Consider the following 23,136-nt stretch of genomic DNA (forward strand, 5'->3'; position numbering starts at 1 on the left):
GATCAAATTTGGGTCTAAAATGAGTTTGAAATTCCTCATTCCTGTTCAGCTTGGTGAAGCGGCAGGAACAAACTGAGAAAGACACACCGATTAAAAAAGGAAATTCTCAGCCAGTAAGTTTCCTGAATAGTTCTTAAATAATTTCTAATTTAAAAATAGCTGCAATTCCTTCATATATTAATGATTTCTCAGTTCAAAGTTCTTTCACTGTAAGTATATTTTAATATGTGTCATTTTAAATACAGAGAATTCAAATGAAAGAAAATGGGCTCTGGAATTAAATGAAACATCATCTAGTGTTTTATCTTGGTCAGAATGCACAATAATATAAAATATAACTCAATATAGTGGAAAAAAGTTCACAGCTGTATTTAAAAAATCCAGAGCTTTAAAATGGAAATAAACACGAAAAAGACTGTAAAACTTTAATTAATTAAACCTTTGTTTAATGTATTCAACTAAGAAAATCATCTACTAATCTCTTCCCTTAAAATTTCCTAAATTTAAAAAATAAAAAATGAGGTGCAGAAATAAAGTTTTCACACTAAAGATTAATTACTGGTAGATTTTTTAAAATATTTAATCCCATAAATTACTATAAGGAAACAGAATTCATAGCTAATATTTTGTCAGCTGTGTTTATGTATAGAAAATATATTTGACATTAAAAAACTGCTGCATAGTGAAATATATAAAGAGCATTTGTATATAATCATCATATTTATGTTTAAATGTGTTTAAGGACCTTCTTCTGTAGAGTCTAAAACTAACTATATCTATCAGTTAGAACAGAGTCAGTGCCCTCTTGTGGCCACAGCGGGTAACTGCAGCGTAAAGTTAGCGAAACTACGGCTAAGCAACGTTTCCAGTTAGTTCCGGCAAAATAAAAGCCTTAATTTTTTTGACGAAACAATTCCGTGATTTTGAAAGAACAGCTGATGTACCGAACTGTAGCAAATGTAGCTCGTCTTTCCACTTACTCTGAATAGTTTTGCTCTCGTCTTTGTAAAGACTAAAATAAAAATGTAATTCTAGCTAATTATTATGAACCTCCAACCGGATCCCTGCAGTGACAGCAGAGTTAGCTGAGCTAGCAGTAGAGCTAACCAGCATCTCCTCTGGCACACATCGTTTTATTACCGTAACTTTAGTGGCTTTTAAAATAAATCCTCTCCAGGAGACAGAGCTGTAGTTTCATTGTAGTCTGAGGTTTAATGTTTCACTGTGATTGTCTAACTTCCTCTAATAAAATCCTCCTGTTCATGTGGAGCTGCAGCTACAAGCTCATATAGCCTCATATAGTGATGATCAGTCAGAACATGAGGCGGTGCTGCCCTCTGGTGGACACAGACCGGAACTACATGGACGTAAAATTAGATTACAGAACAGCTGCACTACCTGGTACAATCCTCTAAATATAAAAACATTATAAATGTTGTTCAGAACATAAATTAAAAATTCATTTAGTTTCAATGCGACCTTCTGCAAAACGATGCTGATCAATCTAATGCTAGAAGCCGCTTAATGTGATATTTTGCTGAAAACAGTAGATTAATCTAGGTTTGGTAAATAATTATAAGACAAAGAAGGACTGCTGGAGTGAACTGAGCTGTAAGAGAACAGTTAATGTGATCTCATAATTAGTTCTTCCACCTCATTAGTCAGGTGACAGGAAGCAGCAGGGCTCCAGCGACCTATCAGGTGAACACACACACCTTGTCCCCTATTCTCTTACGCGTCACCTGCATTATTTAACATTTCACTAGTCTGAAAGAACTCTCCTGAATTAGCCTCCCCACTGAGAGGAGCACAGCAGGAGCAGCACATGTAGTGTTCTGTTTTTTAGCCTTCACATCCATGTACGGATCACAATGTTTGCAGCAGCCACTAAGAACTTTGTGAAGCAGGTGGGAGACACGGGGAGGCTGGTCCCGGTGCCGAGCCTGAGCGAGGCCGACCGCTACCAGCCGCTCAGCCTGGTCACCAGGAAAAGAAGGAGGCATTTCTGGAAGAAGTACAAGTACGCATCCACCCCGTTTTCTCTCAAAGACATCCTGGTGGGGGAAAAAGAGATCACAGCAGGTACAATAATGTCAGGAATACATCAATTTACTTCATAATTTAGTTCAAATATGAATATTTGTTCAGAGATGTATTATGTATGGTTGAATTTTCCCTTTTAAATAACCTTTAAACATTTAATTCCACCATTTAAACAGTTTCAGTGCTGAAAATAAGCTTCTTATTCCACTTTCTGATAGTATTTTACAGTATAATATATGATATTCTACAGTATATTAATATGTGGTTGCTCATTTCATCAAATAGAAACACATAATCCTTACACATTTCCCCAAAGGCAGCTCATCATGGTATCTTTGGAAACTTTATGGGATCGACACTAAAAATTTAAATACAGTGTTTAGCTTCACAGTAAGTTTGAGGAGCAACAAACTGTGTTAAATGTTCTGTAGTTATCTTTAAAATCTAAACAAACATGGAGTTAAAATAGATTACGTAAAAAAACAACTCTAATTTTGATTTACCATTTATACTTTTTTTAAAAAAAGTGGCCAATATTCACTCATTGTGTACAAACAACATGTTTATAGTACATGTTTATGTGCATGATTTAGTTCAGTGTTTGACACTCACTGAAATTAATTAGCTTATCTTTCTGAATATAAAGATGAATATTGCTCTTATTTCTGTAAAGCAGCAGCCAGTTAGCCTAGCGTGCAGCTAGCTAGCAGAGAAACAGCTAACCTGTTTAGACTTTACAGGACAACTGTTTCCCTCTGCTTCCAGTCTAAATGCTAATCTTAGCTAACGACTGTTCATGGTTTATAATTGCCAACAAAAACATCAGAACCGTATATGTGAAGCTTATTAAGTAAGGACACAAAATATTTAGAAGCTTGTAAATATATATGTATACATTCATATTTTGTAAATAAAAAGAGGAAATACTACAGCTGTCAAATAGGATGGTCTGTAATATAGTTAAAAAGTTCATGATTTTCCTCTATATTGTTGTGGAGTATTAATAATTTCCATATTTACAGTTATAAGTGCAGAATAATACAGCTCATCAAGCTAATGTTTCTCCTCCAGGAGTGTCTTCTTATCAGCTGCTCAACTATGAGGACAAATCCGACGTGGCGCTCAGTGGTCGCCTAGGGAACCACATTATCAACGACGTCGGCTTCAACATCAGCGGGTCGGACTCGGTGGCCGTCAAAGCCTCGTTCGGCATCGTGACCAAACACGAGCTGGAGGTTCCCACTTTACTGCGAGAACTCAACTCCAGGTATCCCATCATGCATCTGCTCTTATCTCCACCTGCTGGGTGTCAAAGCATCGCCACAACAGCACAGGGCTGATTAGATGAAGGGCCATTTAGGTGATGCTTTATTCATAACCAAGTTATCTTTGGATGAATTATTGATCCACAGGTTGAAGTTTGTTGTGGCGTCTCTAGATTCAGGTAATAAGTCGACGGCTGACTTCTGACCAGAGGAAATGTGAGAGGAGGGTTTCCCTGCAGGGATGAATAAATTATCCTGTTATTCTACACTGGAACACAAACAGGGGCGACATGTACGAGGACAATGTAGGACAGAAAATAGGCCGGAGATGTTTATCTTGTTCAGCAGGTGTTAAAGGTAGAGCCGGTGTTTAAATGTTCTGGTTCTGCAGAAAGGTGGACCTGGATCACTGCCTGATCCGTCAGTCCAAGTACAGCCGTCGCAGCGTCCTCTGCGTCGTGGTGGAGAGTATTCGTACCACCCGTCAGTGCTCCCTGACTGTCCACGCCGGCATGAGGGGGACAACCATGAGGGTAAATGTCTTCTCCACGCGTCTTTCTAACTGAGTGGTGAGTCTCTCATCTTTCTGCTCTGCTGCAGTTTCAGATCGACGACGGCAGAAACCCCAAAGGTCGAGACAAGGCCATCGTCATCCCGGCTCACACCACCATTGCCTTCAGCATCTGTGAGCTGTTTGTTCGGCTGGATGGACGTCTCGGTAGGAACAACAATTATGTGTGTCATCTGTTGTGACACATGAAGTTGAAATGCACCTTTAAATGTCGCAGACTCCAACTTTAATACATGACTTTACATAAATTCAGTAGTTATGGCGTGGTGCTAGGAATTCTGCAATGTTGAGAGACTAGTTCAATGAATTCAAATCTGAATGAGCTCATGGCCAGATGAATAGGTCTCTGGACTTTAGATCAGATTGAATAAACAGAAGATAAGATAGCTAGTGCCACTAATCAGAGCACGCTGCTAGGACCATGTAGCCTAATGGATAAGGCGTCTGACTTCGGATCAGAAGATTGAGGGTTCGAGTCCCTTCATGGTTAATTTATTTGATAGTAGGCAATGAGGACCACATAAAGAGGACTTCCTGCTGTACTGTCAAACCTTCAAGGTAAAAGAGTTAGCTCAGCCAAGGCCATGACTTCCTCATTAGCCAAGTTTAGTTAAAAGGATGCAGTTCCACTTCTGTTGGTTCTATACCTCACAAATGTGGCTGTTTTCACTACCAGATTATGACTGCTTTTTGAGTAAATTTGGTCAAAAAATACTTTAGCATCAGGCTGGTTAGCTCAGCTGGTCGGAGCATGGTGCTAATAACGCCAAGATCATGGGTTCAATCCCCATACTGGCCAGGATTCAGCAAGAGCTTCGAACAGAACCAGACATCAATGCTATTTTTATTCAAATAAACCGTCATTGAAAGCAATAAATATTCCTCCATTACAGAAACTACAGTCCAGCTCGAAATATGTGAACCTCAAAGACACGTGAACCCTCAGAAGAGAAGATAATTCAAAGGAGTGTAAGTGTATGTGAGGAACACTGTGGAATTCTCAAGCCTACACAAATTACTAACTGCTTAAGTGTTTCAGTCAAGTCTCAATTAAACCTCCAGTTGAGGAAGTAAACTACCCTGTTACCTTAAACAGCGCAGAAGCAGCAAGTATTCTGTACATCATGATTGCTGCTAACCACTGAATACATCAACCACAGAAGGACCTAAACCCTTGATCAGTTTCTTTCATGAAGAGTTTGGTTGGTTTGGTGATGTGTCTCTGTAAAGTTTGCCATCTGACACTCTTGTTGAGGTCTGGTCAGTATGGGGATTGAACCCATGACCTTGGTATTATTAGCAACACATGCTAACCAGCCAGTTTTTACAGAATTTTTGACCAAATTTATGCAGAAATTGAACATGATTTGCTGGTGAGATTTTTTTAGCTTTGTGAGGTATTGAACAAACCAACTTAGACATCTATTCTTTTTACAGCAGCTGCCCAGTCTGGTGTTTTCACACCACACTCCAGCTATCTGACTTTTTTTGACCAATTTTGCTCCAGATTTAACTTTCTGTGACTCAACATAGACTTACATACTTTTAATGTTTCATGATGTAGTAGGAAATGTTCTTTCCATGGTCCTGATTACAGAGAAACAACCAAAGAAATAAACAATGAAGGGATTCAAACCCTCAACCTTCTGATCCAAAGTCAGACGCCTTATCCATTAGACCACACGGTCTCATGTTTTAGTCATGTTGGTATGATTAGCACCACTAACTAATCATTAAACCTCTTCTGGACAAATATCTGGCACAAATGTGGTCTGAAAACTCTAAGAGATCAAGCCGGTTAGCTCAGCTGGTCAGAGTGTGGTGCTAATCATGCCAAAGTCATGGGTTCAATCCCCATACTGGCCGCTGACCAACACATGGTGAACTTCCTTGGGATGCTTAAAAGAATGTAGTGAATGCTGGGGTCATTTAACAGTCTTTTACACTTTACCTACTCTGAATATTTTAAAATAAAAGTCAACAATTCAATGCCTGTACAGCTTCTGCACTTAAAGATCTTTGACTTTATCTACACTTTTAGACTGAAGTCAGTCCTGTCTATGAATCTTTTTCCTGAAATCTGTCCAGATTCTGACTTGATCTGGATCCTCAGAATCGGTTTTCTGCTCTGATATTTTCTTCCTCAGATATCTGCGTAGCTCCGGAGTCTCAGGGTGGATTTGAGCGTGAGCAGATCAGTGAGCAGCTCGGAGGTTTCATCGGTCGCTTCTCGATGGGTCGACTGCGCCGCTTCCTGTCTGGGATCATCTACGGAAACCCATTCAGAGCTGGTATGAAAACAAAACTTTAAATTAAAGGCTTCAAACTACTCTGAACATCAACTCTACAAATGACAGTATTAATGAATCTTCCATCAACTCGCTCCTCTGTTGAACTGTGTTGCTTCTATCTCACTGATCCAGTAGGTTCCTTTTTTTGAAAATCCAGTCACTTTTACTGCATTGTTTTTTAGTAAAGAGGAGGTTGAACTCTTCATGTACTTTATTAAAAAGTTTTATTTTTGATGTGAAGTGAAAATAAACTAAAAGCTGCCTGATCACAATAGTCACAACTAAGGCACACTTTGGTATGAAACCGTTGAAAAGGCAAAAGTTGAAATTCTTTGACTGTTTCACACAAAAAATTTAATAAAAATGGAATCAACACATGCAGCATTACTCTAAGTTCCAACAGGTGAAGCTTCACATACTGTAGATATTTAACTGTTTATATTTTTAACTTGTTTCCTCTCTGCTCTGTGGAAACACTGCCTGCAGTTAAACTGAAAACTCTCTGAATTTCTGTACATCCCTGAAAGGCGTCATGGTTCGGCCAAAATGCACATATTTTTTATTTTTTTTTGTTTTTTACAGGATCTAATTTGTGTAACCAGTTTATTTTTGTTGAAATTTTGAATGAGAATGATGTAATTCTGATGGAATTTCATGAGTTTGAACTCAGCAGAACGACATGTCACAGATGAGTAGTTCAAGGACCGTCTGAAAGTTAAAAATCTGAGAGTATTGTCTGTTTTTACGGTTTTTGACTCTGGTTAATGCTGTCATTGTGTGGATATGTTTAAAAATCACTAATCAGAATCAGAATCAGAATCAGAATCAGAATGAGTTTTATTGCCATTGTTCATGAGGTTCACAAACGAGGAATTTGACTCGGTGCAATGCTGCTACATTAAACATTTAACAAACAGTAGAGATAAAAATAAAGATAAAAATAAAGATAAAGATAAAGTAAATACTATAATAAAAGCTAACATCTACTATAATAAAAACTAACATCTAAGTACACTGTACAACAAAAAAGTGACTAAGTGAATAAAGTGACCAGTAGCAGCAGGTGGTGGGGGCCACCACGTAGTGCAAATATTGTAGTGCAAAAACAGTGGTAATTGTTGACGAGTCGGTGCTGAGCTGCTGAACATAGGCACATGTGTGTGTGAGGTTAGGGTCCTTTTGCCTCCTTGCTGTAATCGGTCTCCGGTGCAGACGACCGGACCTTCGAGGAGCTCACCCACTCTGACACCTACATGGACGACATGGTGACTGACTACTACGAGAAGGCGGCCAGCATGACGGACGTGTCCACCGCCTACCTGAGGGAAAGCTCCCACACCCGGGTCAACCTCCTCAAACACAACATCCCCAAAGGGCCCTGCGCCCTCTGCGGGATGGGAAACCAGCGGCGGGAAACCGTCTACGGCTGCCTCGAGTGCTCCACCGGCGGCCACAAGTACGTCCGGCTGCACGTGGTGCCCTGCTTCGACCTCTGGCACAAAACCCTGAGGTAAAAAAAAACAACGAGGCGTCAACAGTAACGGCCAGAAAACAAACAGAGACTGGATGTTTTCTCTCTGGGACGTTTCCACACGTGTGCTGTTTGTTCTGCAGCTGATGAATTATTCAGTCGGGGGATTAAAGGTGGACATGAGGGGATCGTGTGAAGGCCGGAAAACAGTCGGCCTGCTTTAGTTCAGCTCCAAATGTGTCATTGATTTAGAGTTTCACTGTTTACCTCTGACATGATCAATGTAAATACAGACCAGCCAAGAAATAAAAAGATTGACTTTAATATCAGCAGCTGATGACCAGAACACACAAACCTGCAGTTCTTCTCTGACACAACAATAAAACATGTTCTTGGAAGAACAGCTGTCTTGGGTTGTTTTTTTTTGTTATTTTGTAAATTATTTCTGGGTGAGCTATTTACATTTGGAGAAACACAAACTGAGACAAAAGAACACAGAGACACAAAACAACCACAAAGAATCACAAAACACTGACAACGAAGCACAAAGCAGTTGTAAATCACCAGAAAGCGGCCATAGTATCAAAAAATCCCAACTAGAGAGACAAAAATGGCCACAAATAAACAGAAAACTGCTGCAAAAACAAACAAAAAGCAGCTATGGAGACAGAAAATTACCCTTTATTTAATACTGGCTTGTTGAATATCTCTCTAATATATGAGAAACACAAATACAGTATTTATTTATTTATTTGTTTATTTATTTATTTATTTGGTTGACTGCAGTCATTGTAAATGTTATTTGCTGCTGAAAAAAGAGGCACAAAACATCATAAACTGACACAACACAACCAGTAACAGACACAAAACAACCACAAAGAGTCACAAGATACCTAAAAAGAAGCACAAAACAATTGTCAATAGACAGAAGACCAGCACAATATCAAAAAATTACAACTAGAGAGACAAAAAGCAACCTCAAATAAATAGAAAGCTTTCATAAAAAGAATAGAACAGAACAACAATGGAGACACAAAATACTCACAAAGAAGCACAAAATGCGTACAGAGACACAAAGAGGCAAAAAATAGTCACAAGTAACAGAAAATGATCACAAAGAGACACAAAACAATTGTAAATAGAAGACCAATGCAAAATCACAAAATCTCAACTAGAGACAGAAAATGCCCACAAATAAACAGACAATTATTTAAAAAAAAAAAAAATAGAACAAGACAATCATAGAGGCACAAAAGGACAATAACAAACAGACACTAAAGACTCATAAAGAGACACAAAACTGTCACATAAAACAACTACAGAGACACAAAAACTATAAAAAAAACTAAATAATTTGTTCATTTTTCTGCCGCTGATGAAAAATAAAATGAGCAGACACATTAAAACCCACATTATAACAGTAAAATTACAGGAAATTTGCAGACAGACTGATTTTTTTAGTGCACAATAACAACAGAAACAGTGATTAAAGCTCATTCAATGGCTTCAGACTGACAAATGTTTAACCAGCAGCTGCGTGTTTCCTCCAGACCGAAAGGGGGCGCTCTGCTGCTCTGAACCCGCTACTGACCGGCTGGAGAGTGTCAACAAACACGTGTGGAGGAAGAAGCAGCATGTGGAGTCATTTTCACTCTTCTACGGAGGTTTTTAATGAACTAAAAGGAAGATAAATGCTCTGAAGCTGAGGAATATTGAGTAAAATGAAGTTCGCTTACAGGGTGAGTTAGCTGCTGCTAGCTAGCGAGCTAATGTAGCTCTGTTTAGTAACAAGGAGCGAATCAGACCGAGCTCCGTTCAAATAACATTCAATTTAAGACATTATTGCGCATTATCAAGTTTGTAAACTTCACATCACATTTATTACTCTATTATTGAAAAGTGTAACTATTCACAATTACTTCGGCTCACTTGTGTTAAACTAGACTGGATTTAAATGTGTGTTTTTAAACAACTTAATTGATTTACATACGTTTTTAAGCTCTTGTTTTAATTTGACTCTGGTCCTGTCCTGTGATTAACATGGTCTGTTTTTCTAGTTTTCCAACTTGCTGGGAGCTGTGTATCGTCAGGGAAATCTAAACTTCTCCAAAGATGGGAACGCTGTGATCAGCCCAGTAGGAAACAGAATCTCTGTGTTCGACCTGAAAAAGTAAGTTAAGGTGGAATAAATGATCAGGTTTGGAAATGCAGTCAAGAGCATCATTCATGGAGTTTTTATGCTGATTTTAAAGTTTTAACTGTCATGCACTAAAATAGACTGAGAAACTAACAGCTGATTCTGATGTGAAACAGTTTTAAAACCACATTAGTTCCCAGAAAACAGCCACAATAAATTACGCCTCTCTTTTCTTTAATGTACAATATTTTCAAAGACTAAAAAACAGACTGGAATATTTTCTTTTCCGCCCTGCAGTGACTCATGCATGGGGTTATTTCTTGCCTTTTTGGGGTCACTTTGAGTTCATTTTATGCCTGTGTGGGTTAATTTTGTGTCCTTTTGATACCCTAAAAGTGTTGGTTGGTTGTCTCTGTTAAGTCTATCTGAAGCTCTTGTTGAAGTTTGTTTTAATCGACCGTCAGTCTTCTATCCATTCGGTCACATGGTCACACATTTCTGTTCACGTTGGTGTGATTACCACCCCTAACTAATCATTAAACCTCTTCCAACCATCTCTGGGCAAATATCTGGCACAAATGTGATCCAGAAACAGCTCTAAAATCTACAACCAGAGTGAGATATTTCCTTTTCTGTCCTGCAGTAACTCCTCTGAGACGTTACCCGTCTCCACCACCAAGAACATCTCCTGTGTGGGCGTTTCTCCTGATGGGAACCTGGCGGTGGTGGTGGATGAAGGTAGGAGGTTGGACAGGAGGCCTGTAACGCCTGTTTCAGGAGGCTCAAACAGGCGTTACACCACAGAAACTTGTGTTTTTGTTCCCCAGATGGAGCGGCGCTGCTCATCAGCCTCATCACTAGAGCCGTCCTGCATCATTTCCACTTCCACAAGCCGGTGAGCAGCATCCGCTTCTCACCTGACGGCAGGTAAAACATTTCTCTACATGAAACAACAGCTTCATAATGTGATATGTAATGAATAAAATAACACCACTACGATGTGAACTATCACTAACAGCATTAATATGACGTTAGTTTGGATTATTATTGATGTTTCTGTTGCTTTAATTTTAGATAAAAACATGATGATGTGGCAAAAGTCAACCGTTTATTCACACTATTTATATTAAATATGTGTATTTTTATGTCAGTAAACATGACAACAATATCCAAAAATCCCTAGAGAAACAAGAAATGATCACAAATAAATAGAAAACTGCTGCAAATTTAAAACAAACAAAAAGCAGCTAAAGAGACACGAAACAACCACAAAGAGACACAAAACAACCACAAAGAGACACAAAACAACCACAAAGAGACACAAAACAACTGCAATTGGACAGAAGACCGACACAATATCAAAAAAGCTGGATGCATTGAATGCATATTAACATCACAATGAAACTTTTAAATATATCAATGAATAGAAATGTATGTTTTGAGTCATGATAGAAGCAAAAACATTCAAGAATTTATCACTTTGGTGTCAGAAAGCTGAAGAAAGAACAACAATTCTTTCTGTTTTGGGGTAATTTGGTAAAGAAATTTTCAGATAATTTTCCTTTCAAACCTGCTGGCTGGTTTTGGTCTTCAGAGATTTCATTGAAAGTTGGAACAGCTAATTCTTCCAGTATTTATTTATCTAACATGCCGTTGAAGTCTCCTGCTGCTGCTGTGTTTTCGCCTGTCCAGGAGGTTTGTGGTGACGAAGGAGAACGTGGCTCTGATGTACCACGCTCCTGGGAAGCGCCGTGAGTTCAACGCCTTTGTCTTGGACAAGAGCTACTACGGTCCCTACGATGAGACCACCTGCATCGACTGGACAGACGACTCCAAGTGAGTTAATGAGACACGAGAGCCAATCAGAAGCCAGCAATCTGCGTTAATAAACCGAGACTGTGGCATTCCCTGCAGGTGTTTCGTGGTGGGAAGCAAAGACATGTCAACGTGGGTGTTTGGAGCCGAGCGCTGGGCCAACCTGATCTACTACTCTCTGGGGGGACACAAGGACGTCATTGTGGGCTGTTTCTTTGAGAAGGACAGCCTGGACGTATGTAGCTAGACTGAAAGTGTACAGGATTATAGAGACACAAAACAACAAAAAAAGAGAGACAAAATAGACCAAAAAACCGCAAAGAGATACATAACGATCACAAACCGACACAAAACAACCACAAATAGACACAACACAAGTTAAAAAAGACATAAACTGATCACAAATTGACTTTTTTTAGACGTCAGTGTGTCCTCAGCAGTTCAGATCCATGTAAACACCAGACTACATAAAATTCGGTTCATGTTGTGTCTTCAGCACCTTAGATCCATGAATAAACCAGACTACATAAAATAAGATTGAGTTTTTGTGCATTGACGGCTGCTGTTGTGTTTTCCAGCTGTACACGGTGAGTCAGGACGGGACGTTGTGTGTCTGGGAGAGCGACACCGAGCTGGACGGACTGGTGCTGAGGAAGACCCGGGACAGACCGGAGGACGAAGAGGACGAAGAGGAGGGAACCAGGACAGAGGGAGATCAGGGAGAGGTGATCAGAGGGAAAGTAGAAACTCCCAGAGAGAGAGAGAGAACCAAGAACGTCCGCTACAAGCAGATCAGCAAGTAAGACCACTTTATTAATCAATCTGACCTCATTAAACGGTTTAATTAGCTGGACTGATTGGAGCTGATCATTGTTAATCCATTACGGAGTCTGTTTGTTGATTTGTTGTTAAAAAACAATTGCAAAGAGACACAAATCAACCTGAAATGAGCGCAAATCGACCAAAAAATGATGCAAAACAATCACACAGAGACACAACATTTACAAAGAGACACAAACTGACCACAAAGAGATGCAAAACAGTTACAGAGACACAAAACCATCAGATATAGACACAAAACCATCAGATATAGACACAAAACGACCACAAATGGACACAAAACCACCAGAAATAGACACAAAACGACCAAAAAGTCACGAAATGACCCAAAAGAACCTGGGGTGCAGCATTAAAGCTCGCAAAATGTGTTCTGTTCAATCAAAAGCAATTATTTAAAAATAAAGTACTTCCACAAATCAGCTGATATTATATTAAACTTACCAGCATGTAATTAGTTCTATTTATGTAAATGTTCCACTGATCATTAAAGCGTCTCGTTGTTAGAATTAAAAGTCACAAAAAGTTTCAGAAGTTTATTTTTAAATTACATTAGACACTTCAGAAATCATATTAAATTGATTTTTAGTGGAATAAATAACTCAGGAGCCAGTCTATGACTGAACTGCTGTGCTGCAATGCATCATGGGAGTTCAGGGTGTTGGGGGTTTAACTGTCATTGTTGTGGTTTGTGTTAGTGTTCCAGTGTTAGTAGTGTTTGTGTTTTATTGTGTTTTTTGTGTTTAATCAGCCTGGTTAGTTTGGTTCAGAGTTCTGTTGAGTGTTTGATCACTTCCTGTCATATTTTTATTATTGTCAATGTGTCTGTGTCAAAATAAAAGCATCTACCGGTTGCATAGTGCATGAACGGCAAATGTTCCTTTTTCAATGCAGCTCACCACAATAATAAATAAAAAAAAATATCTATACCGTAGAAATCTGCGATACTAAATGCAGTTTAAACATCCGTGATACAGTGAGACCGCGATATGGCGAGGGACCACTGTATATGTTGAATTACATCTGAAAATCTGTTTTTTTTTTCTCCTGTAGGCATTTCTTCAACAAGGAGGGCGACTTCAACAACCTGACGGCTGCTGCCTTCCACAAGCCGACCCACATCCTGGTGACCGGCTTCTCCTCGGGGATCTTCCACCTCCATGAACTTCCAGAGTTTAACCTCATCCACTCTCTGAGGTGAGAGGAACGTCTGGCTCATAGATGAGTGGTTTTAGAAAACAACGAGAATATTTTCAGTTTTTTTACGTTTCCTCCTGCAGCATTTCAGACCAGAGAATCACTTCTGTGGCTATAAACTGCTCTGGAGACTGGATCGGCTTTGGATGCTCCAGTAAGACTTTCTGACTTCTTTATGGTGTAGCTGAGTTAGAATGTGTGCTGATTGGTGGGTTTGTTTCAGGGACGGTTAGGGTGGTTCTGATTGGTGGGTTTGTTCCAGGGACGGTTAGGGTGGTTCTGATTGGTGGGTTTGTTCCAGGGATGGGTCAGCTGCTGGTGTGGGAGTGGCAGAGCGAGTCGTACGTCTTCAAACAGCAGGGACACTTCAACAACATGGCGTCTCTGACTTATTCCCCAGATGGACAGTACATCGTAACAGGAGGGGACGACGGGAAGGTCAGTGTTTGTTTCTACCTTTTATGTTCAGGTTTTATGGTTTATCAAGTTTTGAAACCTATAAATTTTAATAAAATTGCACCAGGTGTAAATTTGGCCTCCATTCCCGTCTAACTCGTCTCCTTGTGCAGTGATGCTCTGCTCCCAGTGCTCCTGCAGCATTCACTGGAACAAACATTTCAGAAACCACCTCCTGAATTCTGTCAAAACAGAGACCCCTCAACTTGAGTTTCATTTTGGGGTCAATTTGTGTCTCTTTGTGGTTATTTTGTGTCTCTGCACTCAAGTCGTGTCTCGTTGTGATCAATTTACGTCTCTTTGGAATCAATTTGTGTCTCTTTGTGGTTGTTTTGTGTCTCTCTGTGGTTGTTTTTTGTCTTTTTGTTGTTGTTTTGTGTGTTTTTGTGGTTGTTTTATGTCTCTTTGTGGTTGTTTTGTGTCTGTAGTATTTTTGTGTATTTTTGTGGTTGTTTTGTGTCTCTGCAATCAAGTCGTGTCTCCTTGTGATCAATTTACGTCTCTTTGGAATCAATTTGTGTCTCCTTGTGCGGTCATTTTGTGTCCCTTTGTAGTTGTTTTTTGTCTCCTTGTGGCTGGTTTGTGTCTCTTTGTGGTCGTTTTGTATCTGTTCATGGTCGATTTCTGTCTTTTTACAGTCAGTTGTGTGCGTTTGTGTTCATTTTGTGTGTTTTTGCAGCCAATTTCTGTCCAGTTGTGTTCATTTTGCATCTCCAGGCAGTCAGTTTGGGATTCTTTATAGTCAGTTTCTGTCTCTTTGTGGCTGTTTTGAGTCTCTTTGTAGTCTTGTCGCATGTCTCTGTGATTGTTCTGTGTTTGCAGGAGACTGCAACTCTTCCACTGTTAACTGTAGTTATTCATCATCAGAAACATGGTGAAAGTTGACGTTTCTTGAAGTTGTGTGCAGATTTAACTGGTTTGAGATGTTAGTTTGTGTGTTTTCTGTTGTATTTGCCGTGTAGAAACACCAAAACCCACCAGAGTCTCATGTCTTCATGGTGTTTTTACATTCTTGGATTGACCAGTAATGGAGGATAAATGACTCCTGCAGGTTAAAGTGTGGAACACCAACAGCGGTCTTTGTTTCGTCACCTTCACCGAGCACACCAGCAGCGTCACCAGCGTCACCTTCACCTCCAGCGGCTTCGTCATCGTCAGCGCCTCTCTGGACGGGACGGTCCGAGCGTTCGACCTGCACAGGTGAGCTCACGGTCCAGAATAACGACTGTACTAACCTGTAGAGTACGATCAATCAGTGAACTATTCTCCCAATGATGATAACTCTATAAGTCTGTCTAGAAGTCATTAACAACCACATGAGTCTTTGTCATGGTGCCCATTGCTAGCTTAAACTTCCACAATGCTCTCTGCTTTAACATGGACTTCTGTAGTCTGAGTGACGCCTCCTCTGGTCTCTACAGGATTAAACAGTGAGGCTCCACCTGGTGGAACAACCAGACATGACTTGTGTGTTTTTGTGGTTATTTTGTGTCTGCACTCAAGTCGTGTATTCTTGTGATCAATTTGTGTCTCTTTGTGGTTGTTTTGTGTCTCCTTGTGGTTGTTTTGTGTGTTTTTGTGGTTCCTCCTGGTGGAACAACCAGGTGCTGCAGCTGATCTTTGATGCATCTACCATCACGCGTGTCCTTCTTCTTCTGCCTTATTGGTTCTTATCTTTAATCAGAATCAGATCCTCACTGAGCTCACATGAATCTGATGTTTGAACCTGCAGGTATCGGAACTTCAGGACGTTCACGTCTCCTCGGCCTGCTCAGTTCTCCTCCCTGGCAGTAGATGTCAGTGGAGAGCTGGTGAGCGCTGGAGCTCAGGACTCCTTCGAGATCTTCCTGTGGTCCATGCAGACCGGCAGACTGCTGGAGGTGGGCAAATATTCACAGTTATACAAGCTTTCATTCTGCTTTCAGGAGATAATTACTCAAACTGACACCTGACTTGATGCCATCAGATGAACTTTTACCTTCCATGAGGGCCAGTCGGTGTCATTTCAGAAGTTTCTCTGGGGTCTAAGAGTTTACCTGTTTCTTATTTTATACCCAAAACTAAGTTCTAGTAAAATATTTTGGCTAAATTTAGACATTTCCATGTTTTCCAACCTGTGAATTTTTGTAATTTCTCCTTCAAAAAAACCTGGGAAGTCATTTCAGAGGTTCAGTCTCTCCAGAACATTCAGTCAGTCAGAATTAGCCTCATATGTTGGTAAATTTTAGCATAAGGAGGACATGGAAGCAGCTGGTAACTTTGCACATATAATAACAACATATAGACCCCAATACCCACCAGCGTTTTTCCCCACATCAGATTTTACCTCTTCCCCTCTACCTCTAACCCTCTATCTCTACCTCTTCTGTCCCTCTCAGCCCTCCTTCCAGCAGCAGATGGTTCCCCCCACATTAGAGCCGGGTTCTGCTCAAGGTTTTTTTCCTGTTAAAAGGGTGTTTTCCTGCCACTGTCTCCTTAGGGCTGCTCTGGGTGTTCAGGCATATGGGTTCTGTAAAGCGTCTCGAGACAATTTGACTGTAATTGGCACTATATAAATAAAATTGAATTGAATTGAATTCTACTGATGTTAGAGACTCAGAAGTTGGTGAAATATCGACCAAAGTCTGTATTTTTGTGGGAAATATGAACACAACAATAAGTTTGGGGCTTTTTTCTATTTTCGAAGTACAGTAACTAAAATTTGGCCTCTGCTGGAGCCAAAAAAAAAATGAAACTTCTTAGCTGGGAAGCCGTTTAAATGGTTTAATATCTCCAGAAATGAAACTTCCACAGCTGTGAAATCTGGTGAGGCCTCAGACGGAACTGTTTCCACCAGATCCAGTCGATTAAATGGCTCCAGTTGAGGCTAAACTATTTATTATTGGTCCTTGAAAATGGGAAAAAGGGGTATTATGGCTCCAGAAAGTTCCTCTAAGTGTATGGTGTCGTGGATATGACTACACTTGCTACAACATTTCACCAACTTTTAAAGTTCTAACATCAGTAGAATCTGATGTGTGGCAAGTCTGACTAGGAGAATTCCATTTCTTTGACTATTTTGAGTTGAAACCTGTTGAAAACGATTTAAAAGGTTGTCAAAAAAGACATGAAACTTGGATAAAATGACCCTAAATGTAACCAAAATGACTTTAGTTGTCCACAATGACTTGAAACTTGTCTAAAATGAACTGATGTTTGCCAGGCACTGCTCCAGTTTTTTGTTATTTTGACACAATGGTAACGTAGTAGGAGCATAAAAACTGGTGTTCATACTAGTCTAGATGCTGTAAGATTGTGCAGTCTTCACTAATTAGACAAACTGGTTTATCGCTGTGGCCAAACATAAACTGATTAGAGGGACTAACAGTGCACAAACCCTAAAATTGGGAGCAAAGCAGGGTTCGTTGAAGGTGAAAATACTAAAATTTGTAGGTGTGAGAACATCTAAAATTCTCATAATATCGTCAAAGTATGACACAGAACTTATTTTTTGGTCCCAAATAACAAATATAGTCTGAACAGATTGTGAGACGTTGTAGGAACATGGTTTCTGTCTCTGTGGAGCCGGTTTGATCCCGGTTCCTCCTCTGATCTGCAGGTTCTCGGGGGTCATGAAGGTCCCGTCAGCAGCTTGTGTTTCAGTCCGGTCCAGTCCATCCTAGCCAGCGCCTCGTGGGACAGAACTGTCCGGCTGTGGGACATGTTGGACAGCTGGCAGGTCAAAGAGACTCTTCCCCTCACGTCTGATGGTAAAAACTGACTTCATCTGTCACTGGGAGTGTTTAGATGCTGCCAGCAGGGGGCAGCAGAGTCGTACATTCAGTTTATTTAACATCTAAAGTTTCTGCACATTTTTACTCCCTGGGGGTTCATTTTTTACTGTAATATGAAGTCCTGCATCTCTATGGAACCAGAACAACCAGGACTAGAAGGAGAGAGAACTAAAGCATGTCTTCAGTGCAGTTTGATATAGTGAAAATGACAAAAATCATTTAAAATAAGATGAAAATTCTTTGATTATTTATTTTACAAAAAAATTTTTAAAAAACAACTGGAATGGAATAGTGGAAAACCCCAGTGGCTCCACAGATATTTTCCAATTTAGATTATATTTTTGGTTTGTTTTTACCTGTCTTCTCTGCTCTGCGTATATACATCCTGCAGTTCAACCAAAACCCACTGAATTTTCATCACATGACTGTTGGTCACAGTTAAATGAACTCTCGCTTCATGTTTGTGAAGAGAAACACAGAATTTTTTATTTTTTACAGAATCTGATTAGAACAAACTGTTTATTTTTGGCAAATTTTTAAATGAGACGTTTAGAATAAAGAGATTTTGATGAAATTTCACAATTTCAAGCTTAGATTTGGTTCATTTTTTCCAACAGAACGACACAACATCCATCTGAAGGTTCAAAATCAAATGATTCTTTCTGTTTTTACAGGTTCAAGCTCAGATAAATGATGTAATTTTGATGATTTATTTTAAGATAACATTCCTTTCAAACCTGCTGCTGGGTGTCCAGGTTCAGAGGGTTTAACTTTGTGTTTTCCTTTGGTTGTTTTTCTGTTTTTGTGTCTTCTAAAAGTGTGATCAGTTCAAGTGTTAGTTCAGAACCCATCAGAGAATCTAAATCCTTCCTATCTCAGCGTGTCCGTGTCTTCCTGCTCCTCAGGCCTGTCGGTGTCGTATCGTCCTGACGGTCAGGAGTTAGCCGTGGCCACGCTGAACGGGGAGATCTCTTTCTGGAACCCTCAGACGGCGACACAAACCGGCTCCGTTTCCGGACGCCACGACCTTCAGACAGGTCGCAAGGAGACGGATAAAGTCACGGCCAAGCAGACGGCCAAGGGGAAGTGAGTGGTCAGAACCTCGTCTTCATCCATCAGCAGGTTTGGTTTGGTTCCTCATGGCTGAGGCTGTTCTTCTTCCAGGTCCTTCACGTCTCTCTGCTACTCTGCTGATGGAGAGTCCATCCTGGCAGGAGGTCAGTCCAAGTTCGTCTGCATCTACAACGTGAAGGAACAGTTGCTGATGAAGAAGTTTGAGATCTCCTGCAACCTTTCGTTCGATGCCATGGAGGTACTCTGAAGCTCTGTAGGTCTGAAGCTCTGTAGCCCTGAAGCTCTGTAGCGAAATTTGCTGGATTTTGGTTGATTTTTATGTGAATGTTCTTACAGAAAATATTAGAAGTTTTACTGATATATAGGGGATCACTTTAGATATTTTTAGGATTTTTTTGCAAGATTTTTACTCATTTTTTGAAAATATTTCCAAGAATTTTCTTGTCAAATTTGACGGATTTTTTAAAAAATAAATCTTTTAAGCGAAACTTTTAAGGAATTATTGGAACTTTCTTCTTGAAGGTTTTGCAAATTTTCAGAAATTTGGGGAATTTTTTTTCTGAGTTTTCGGATTTTTTCAGAAAAACAAACAATATTTTTTGTGCCTGTAAATGAGGACAACAGCAGGGTTAATAAACTGCATCAAACTGTTTTAGATTTTACAGATTTTTCTTGTAAAATGTACAAACATTTTTACAGTGTAGTAGAAGATATTTATCAGAGAGTTTCAGTTCAATCAGAAATGTTTTCCTCTGAGTCAAACACAGATTGATTTAATTCTTCTTCTCCTTCAGGAGTTCCTGGACAGACGGAAGATGACGGAGTTCGGCAGCTTGGCTCTGGTGGACGACGGAACTGGAGACGGAGACGGAGTGAACATCAGCCTCCCTGGAGTCAGGAGAGGTAGGACCAGCACCAGACACCAAACCTGAAAGACACGTTACATCAACCCTCCTGTTGTTGTTTAGTGTCTCTGTGTCATTTTTTCTGACTCTTTGATGTTTTTTCTTGACTTAACTGCAGTTTTTTCTTTCTTTTTTTAAAGGGGACATGAGTTCTCGTCACTTCAAGCCAGAGATCAGAGTCAGCTCGCTGCGATTCTCTCCTACTGGTGAGCGACGAATTCCAGCTGAGAAAGAAGGCGTTTTAGAAGGATAAAAGAAAGCAAATTAATCAGCAATTTTCCAGAGAATTTTGAAATGATGACAAATAATATAGAAAATCACTCAGAGAGCAGTCCTCCTCCAAGGCTGCTCAGTCGTATCATGTCCAACCAGGAAATCTTTAATAAAAGATGACCTTGCGCTGAACACAGGCGTGTGTTCTGCATGTGTACGTTATGTCCGGATACCGAATCATGTGACCTAAATATGTAGCGGGCGGCGTGAATTGATGGGACTCAGAAACACCCCCACAATTTAATCAGTTGTTCCTTGGATCATTTCTGATGGATAAGTCCTGATAAGTCCTCAGTGGTGGATTTGTACTAGGATCACAATCATGTGATGTAGTGTTCACTTGTTGTCATGGTTACAATGACGCCGTGATACGGAAATCCTTAACAAATCCGTGGATCCAGACTATAAGCCACATCACTGCCAAAATATAATCACTTGGTCCTTGTGTCATTTCTGACCTTCCCTGGAACTTTCATCCAAATCCGTTGGTCTGTTTTTGAGTACTATTGCTGACAGACAGACAGACAGGCTGCATTAATGTGAAAAAGGAGATAAAATGTTGGCATTTCCTCCAGTTCTAGAAATATTAGTTTAGTGTTTTTCTTGCTGCCCTCATTGTCTCTAAATATCAGATCTGTGTTTCTAAACATGTCTAAACTGTGACCATCAGACCGTGTCCTTCCGTCCATCAGGTCGCAGCTGGGCGGCCACCACCACCGAAGGTCTGCTGGTCTACTCCCTGGACGGCTCCCTGGTCTTCGACCCCTACGACCTGGACCTGGACGTGACGCCGGCCAGCATCAGGAAGCAGCTTCGCCTCCAGGACTGGGCGTCGGCCGTCGTCCTCGCCTTCCGGCTCAACGAGAACGCCCTGAAGCAGGAGGTTCTGGAGACGGTGCCGCATGAGCAGAGTGAGTGGATTTAAAGAGTTTATCAGCTTTAAATAAACCTGGAACCAGCTGAGATGTTTGTTCTTCTGTCCAGTCCCGCTGGTCTGCAGCTCTCTACCAGACGTCTACGTGGAGAAGCTGCTGGGCTTTGTGGCCTCCTGTTTGGAGAAGTCTGGTCACCTGCAGTTCTACCTGACCTGGACTCAGAACCTGCTCATGCTGCACGGACAGAAGCTGAAGAACAGGTCAGGATCACTATTTAATGAGCTTCTTTTCTATTAAAACACAGTTCTGTCTCCTCTTGTCACATTGTCCTGCACCTGGATGGAGACAGAACGACCCTGAAGAACACTGAGAAATTCATTCTGAGCCGTTTGACACACTTAAAATAACAAAAATCATAATAGAGAGAAGACTAAATTTAAGCTTCTTTGATTATTTATTTCACAAAAGCATCTTGAATCAACCTGTACAGCATTTCCCTACGGGTGTGACCAGCATTAGAATAACTGTGTCTCTGCTTCTTATACAATAAAGATGATTTCCAACTCACATTTAAATTATTTTTCATCCTGTCTCCTCTCTCTGGGTAAACACTGCCTGCAGTTCAGCTGAAAACTCTGAATTTTCCTTCCCTGTCTGTTGGTTGCAGCTGAGTCAGTCGTTTCTTCATGGCTGCTCAGAGGATCACAGAATTATTAGTTCTTTACAGAATCCAGTTCGAGCAAATGTTTTTTTTCCTGGCTAATTTTTAAATAAGACGAGTAGATTAAAGTTTCTGGCTAGTGTTCTGTGATGTTTTAACGAGTCTGTCATACTCATCGATGGTTTTAGAGTTCAGGAGCTTTTCTTTGCTGTTCACTGGATGTAAAACCAACATTTTAATACATGTACTCATAGTTGATATAATGATAATCATTATATTAATTATATTTCCTTCTATTGTGCAGGTCAGGATCCATCCTGCCGACGCTGCAGGCGCTGCAGAAGAGCATCCAGAGACACTTTGACAATCTGTCCAAACTGTAAGTCTTTAACAGTTAGCACACATTAGATCTAAAATATTACAAAAATAAACTAAAATCATCTAGTTTCTGTTCCTTGAATGTCTTCTTAGGCCTGAAACCCAAACTTATAGAGAAAAATATCTAATTAGAGCTTTTCTTAATAGTTAACGTGACTTTTTTTATGCTTCAGTTCAATATTCACTGTTCTAGATTTAAAACGTGATGGAGCTGCTCTGGATTCTGATGCAAGGATAAGAAGTTAAAGATATAAATTGCTTCCCAAGTGCATTTCTTACATTAATAAAATGACTCCAATAATAAATAAATGTGCTTCTCTGAACAGCCTCCAGCAGATCATTCATTCAGGAGCAGCAGCTAAATATCGAACATTTTGTAATAAAGTTTGAATCATTTTGTGTAACTTCCAGAATAAACTGCAGTCTTCTTCATCTGATCATCACTTTAAATGGTGATTTGAAACTGATTATTTGTCTCTAATTGTGTTTTCTCTGCTCAGCTGTGACTTCAACATGTACAACATCCGTTATGCGACGGCTCTCTCCAAGCAGAGAGGACTGAAGAGATCCGCTGAGGAGGAGGAGGAGGAGGATGAAGATCAGTCTGAGGAGATGAGTGAAGCTTCTCTGGAGAATGCAGAAATGATGCTGTAGTCCTGAACATCGATGCAAATACTAGACTGTAAACAGATTAGTGTACTTTATGATTGTAAGCTGTTTTTTTTATTAAATTCATATGTAAATGTTCTCAGTTTTCTGTTTTCAGTTTATTAAATGTCCTCCTGTAACCTCATGGAGTTTCCAGCATGTAGAACCTCATTCAGCCAGCAGAGGGAGGAACAAGCTGATGAATGAAGGTCACATGGGACACTTTCTCTTAACATTTACACCTTTTTCCTAATAAAAATATTTTACACAAAGCCAAAAGTCCACTTATCAGATGTGGAATATTCAACAGCAGGATACTGAAATGTCAAGTGACTCAAAATTGAATCATCTCCCAAAAATCTGATTATTTCTAAGATGCCAGTTAAGTATATTTTCTCACCAACAGTTGAAAACAAATTCTTTCGATGGCGCTGAAACTAAATTTGGATGTGGTTCTCAAGTAGCT

The 23,136-nt window shown here is 40.1% G+C and overlaps 2 protein-coding genes and 3 non-coding genes across 5 annotated transcripts; all 5 read left to right on the forward strand.

Annotated features, from left to right (window-relative positions):
* The first annotated feature begins 1,753 nt into the window (after positions 1–1,753).
* On the forward strand, positions 1,754–8,030 carry pjvk (pejvakin). The gene is made up of 6 exons (XM_023269664.3): positions 1,754–2,082; positions 3,115–3,310; positions 3,700–3,841; positions 3,909–4,026; positions 6,027–6,170; positions 7,383–8,030. Exons 1-6 carry the CDS (start codon positions 1,872–1,874, stop codon positions 7,682–7,684), a joined length of 1,113 nt encoding a protein of 370 aa, XP_023125432.1. The 5' UTR covers positions 1,754–1,871; the 3' UTR covers positions 7,685–8,030.
* Positions 4,297–4,369, forward strand: trnar-ucg (transfer RNA arginine (anticodon UCG)). The gene has a single exon. It is a non-coding gene; the product is annotated as a tRNA-Arg (tRNA).
* trnai-aau (transfer RNA isoleucine (anticodon AAU)) lies at positions 4,605–4,678 on the forward strand. The gene has a single exon. It is a non-coding gene; the product is annotated as a tRNA-Ile (tRNA).
* trnai-aau (transfer RNA isoleucine (anticodon AAU)) lies at positions 5,672–5,745 on the forward strand. Its single transcript has one exon. It is a non-coding gene; the product is annotated as a tRNA-Ile (tRNA).
* Positions 8,031–9,221: 1,191 nt separating the features above from the next.
* pwp2h (PWP2 small subunit processome component) lies at positions 9,222–22,769 on the forward strand. Its single transcript, XM_023269648.2, has 21 exons — positions 9,222–9,380; positions 9,699–9,811; positions 10,422–10,516; positions 10,606–10,705; positions 11,471–11,614; positions 11,693–11,828; positions 12,172–12,392; positions 13,484–13,627; positions 13,711–13,781; positions 13,929–14,065; positions 15,135–15,283; positions 15,816–15,963; positions 17,682–17,832; positions 18,762–18,942; positions 19,021–19,168; positions 19,725–19,833; positions 19,976–20,041; positions 20,801–21,019; positions 21,093–21,243; positions 21,949–22,023; positions 22,523–22,769. The coding sequence occupies exons 1-21, from the start codon at positions 9,363–9,365 to the stop codon at positions 22,674–22,676; spliced, it is 2,730 nt and encodes a 909-aa protein (XP_023125416.2). The 5' UTR covers positions 9,222–9,362; the 3' UTR covers positions 22,677–22,769.
* Positions 22,770–23,136: the final 367 nt, after the last annotated feature.

The sequence above is a fragment of the Amphiprion ocellaris genome, chromosome 24, assembly GCF_022539595.1.
Source record: "Amphiprion ocellaris isolate individual 3 ecotype Okinawa chromosome 24, ASM2253959v1, whole genome shotgun sequence".
NCBI classification, from domain to species: domain Eukaryota; kingdom Metazoa; phylum Chordata; class Actinopteri; family Pomacentridae; genus Amphiprion; species Amphiprion ocellaris.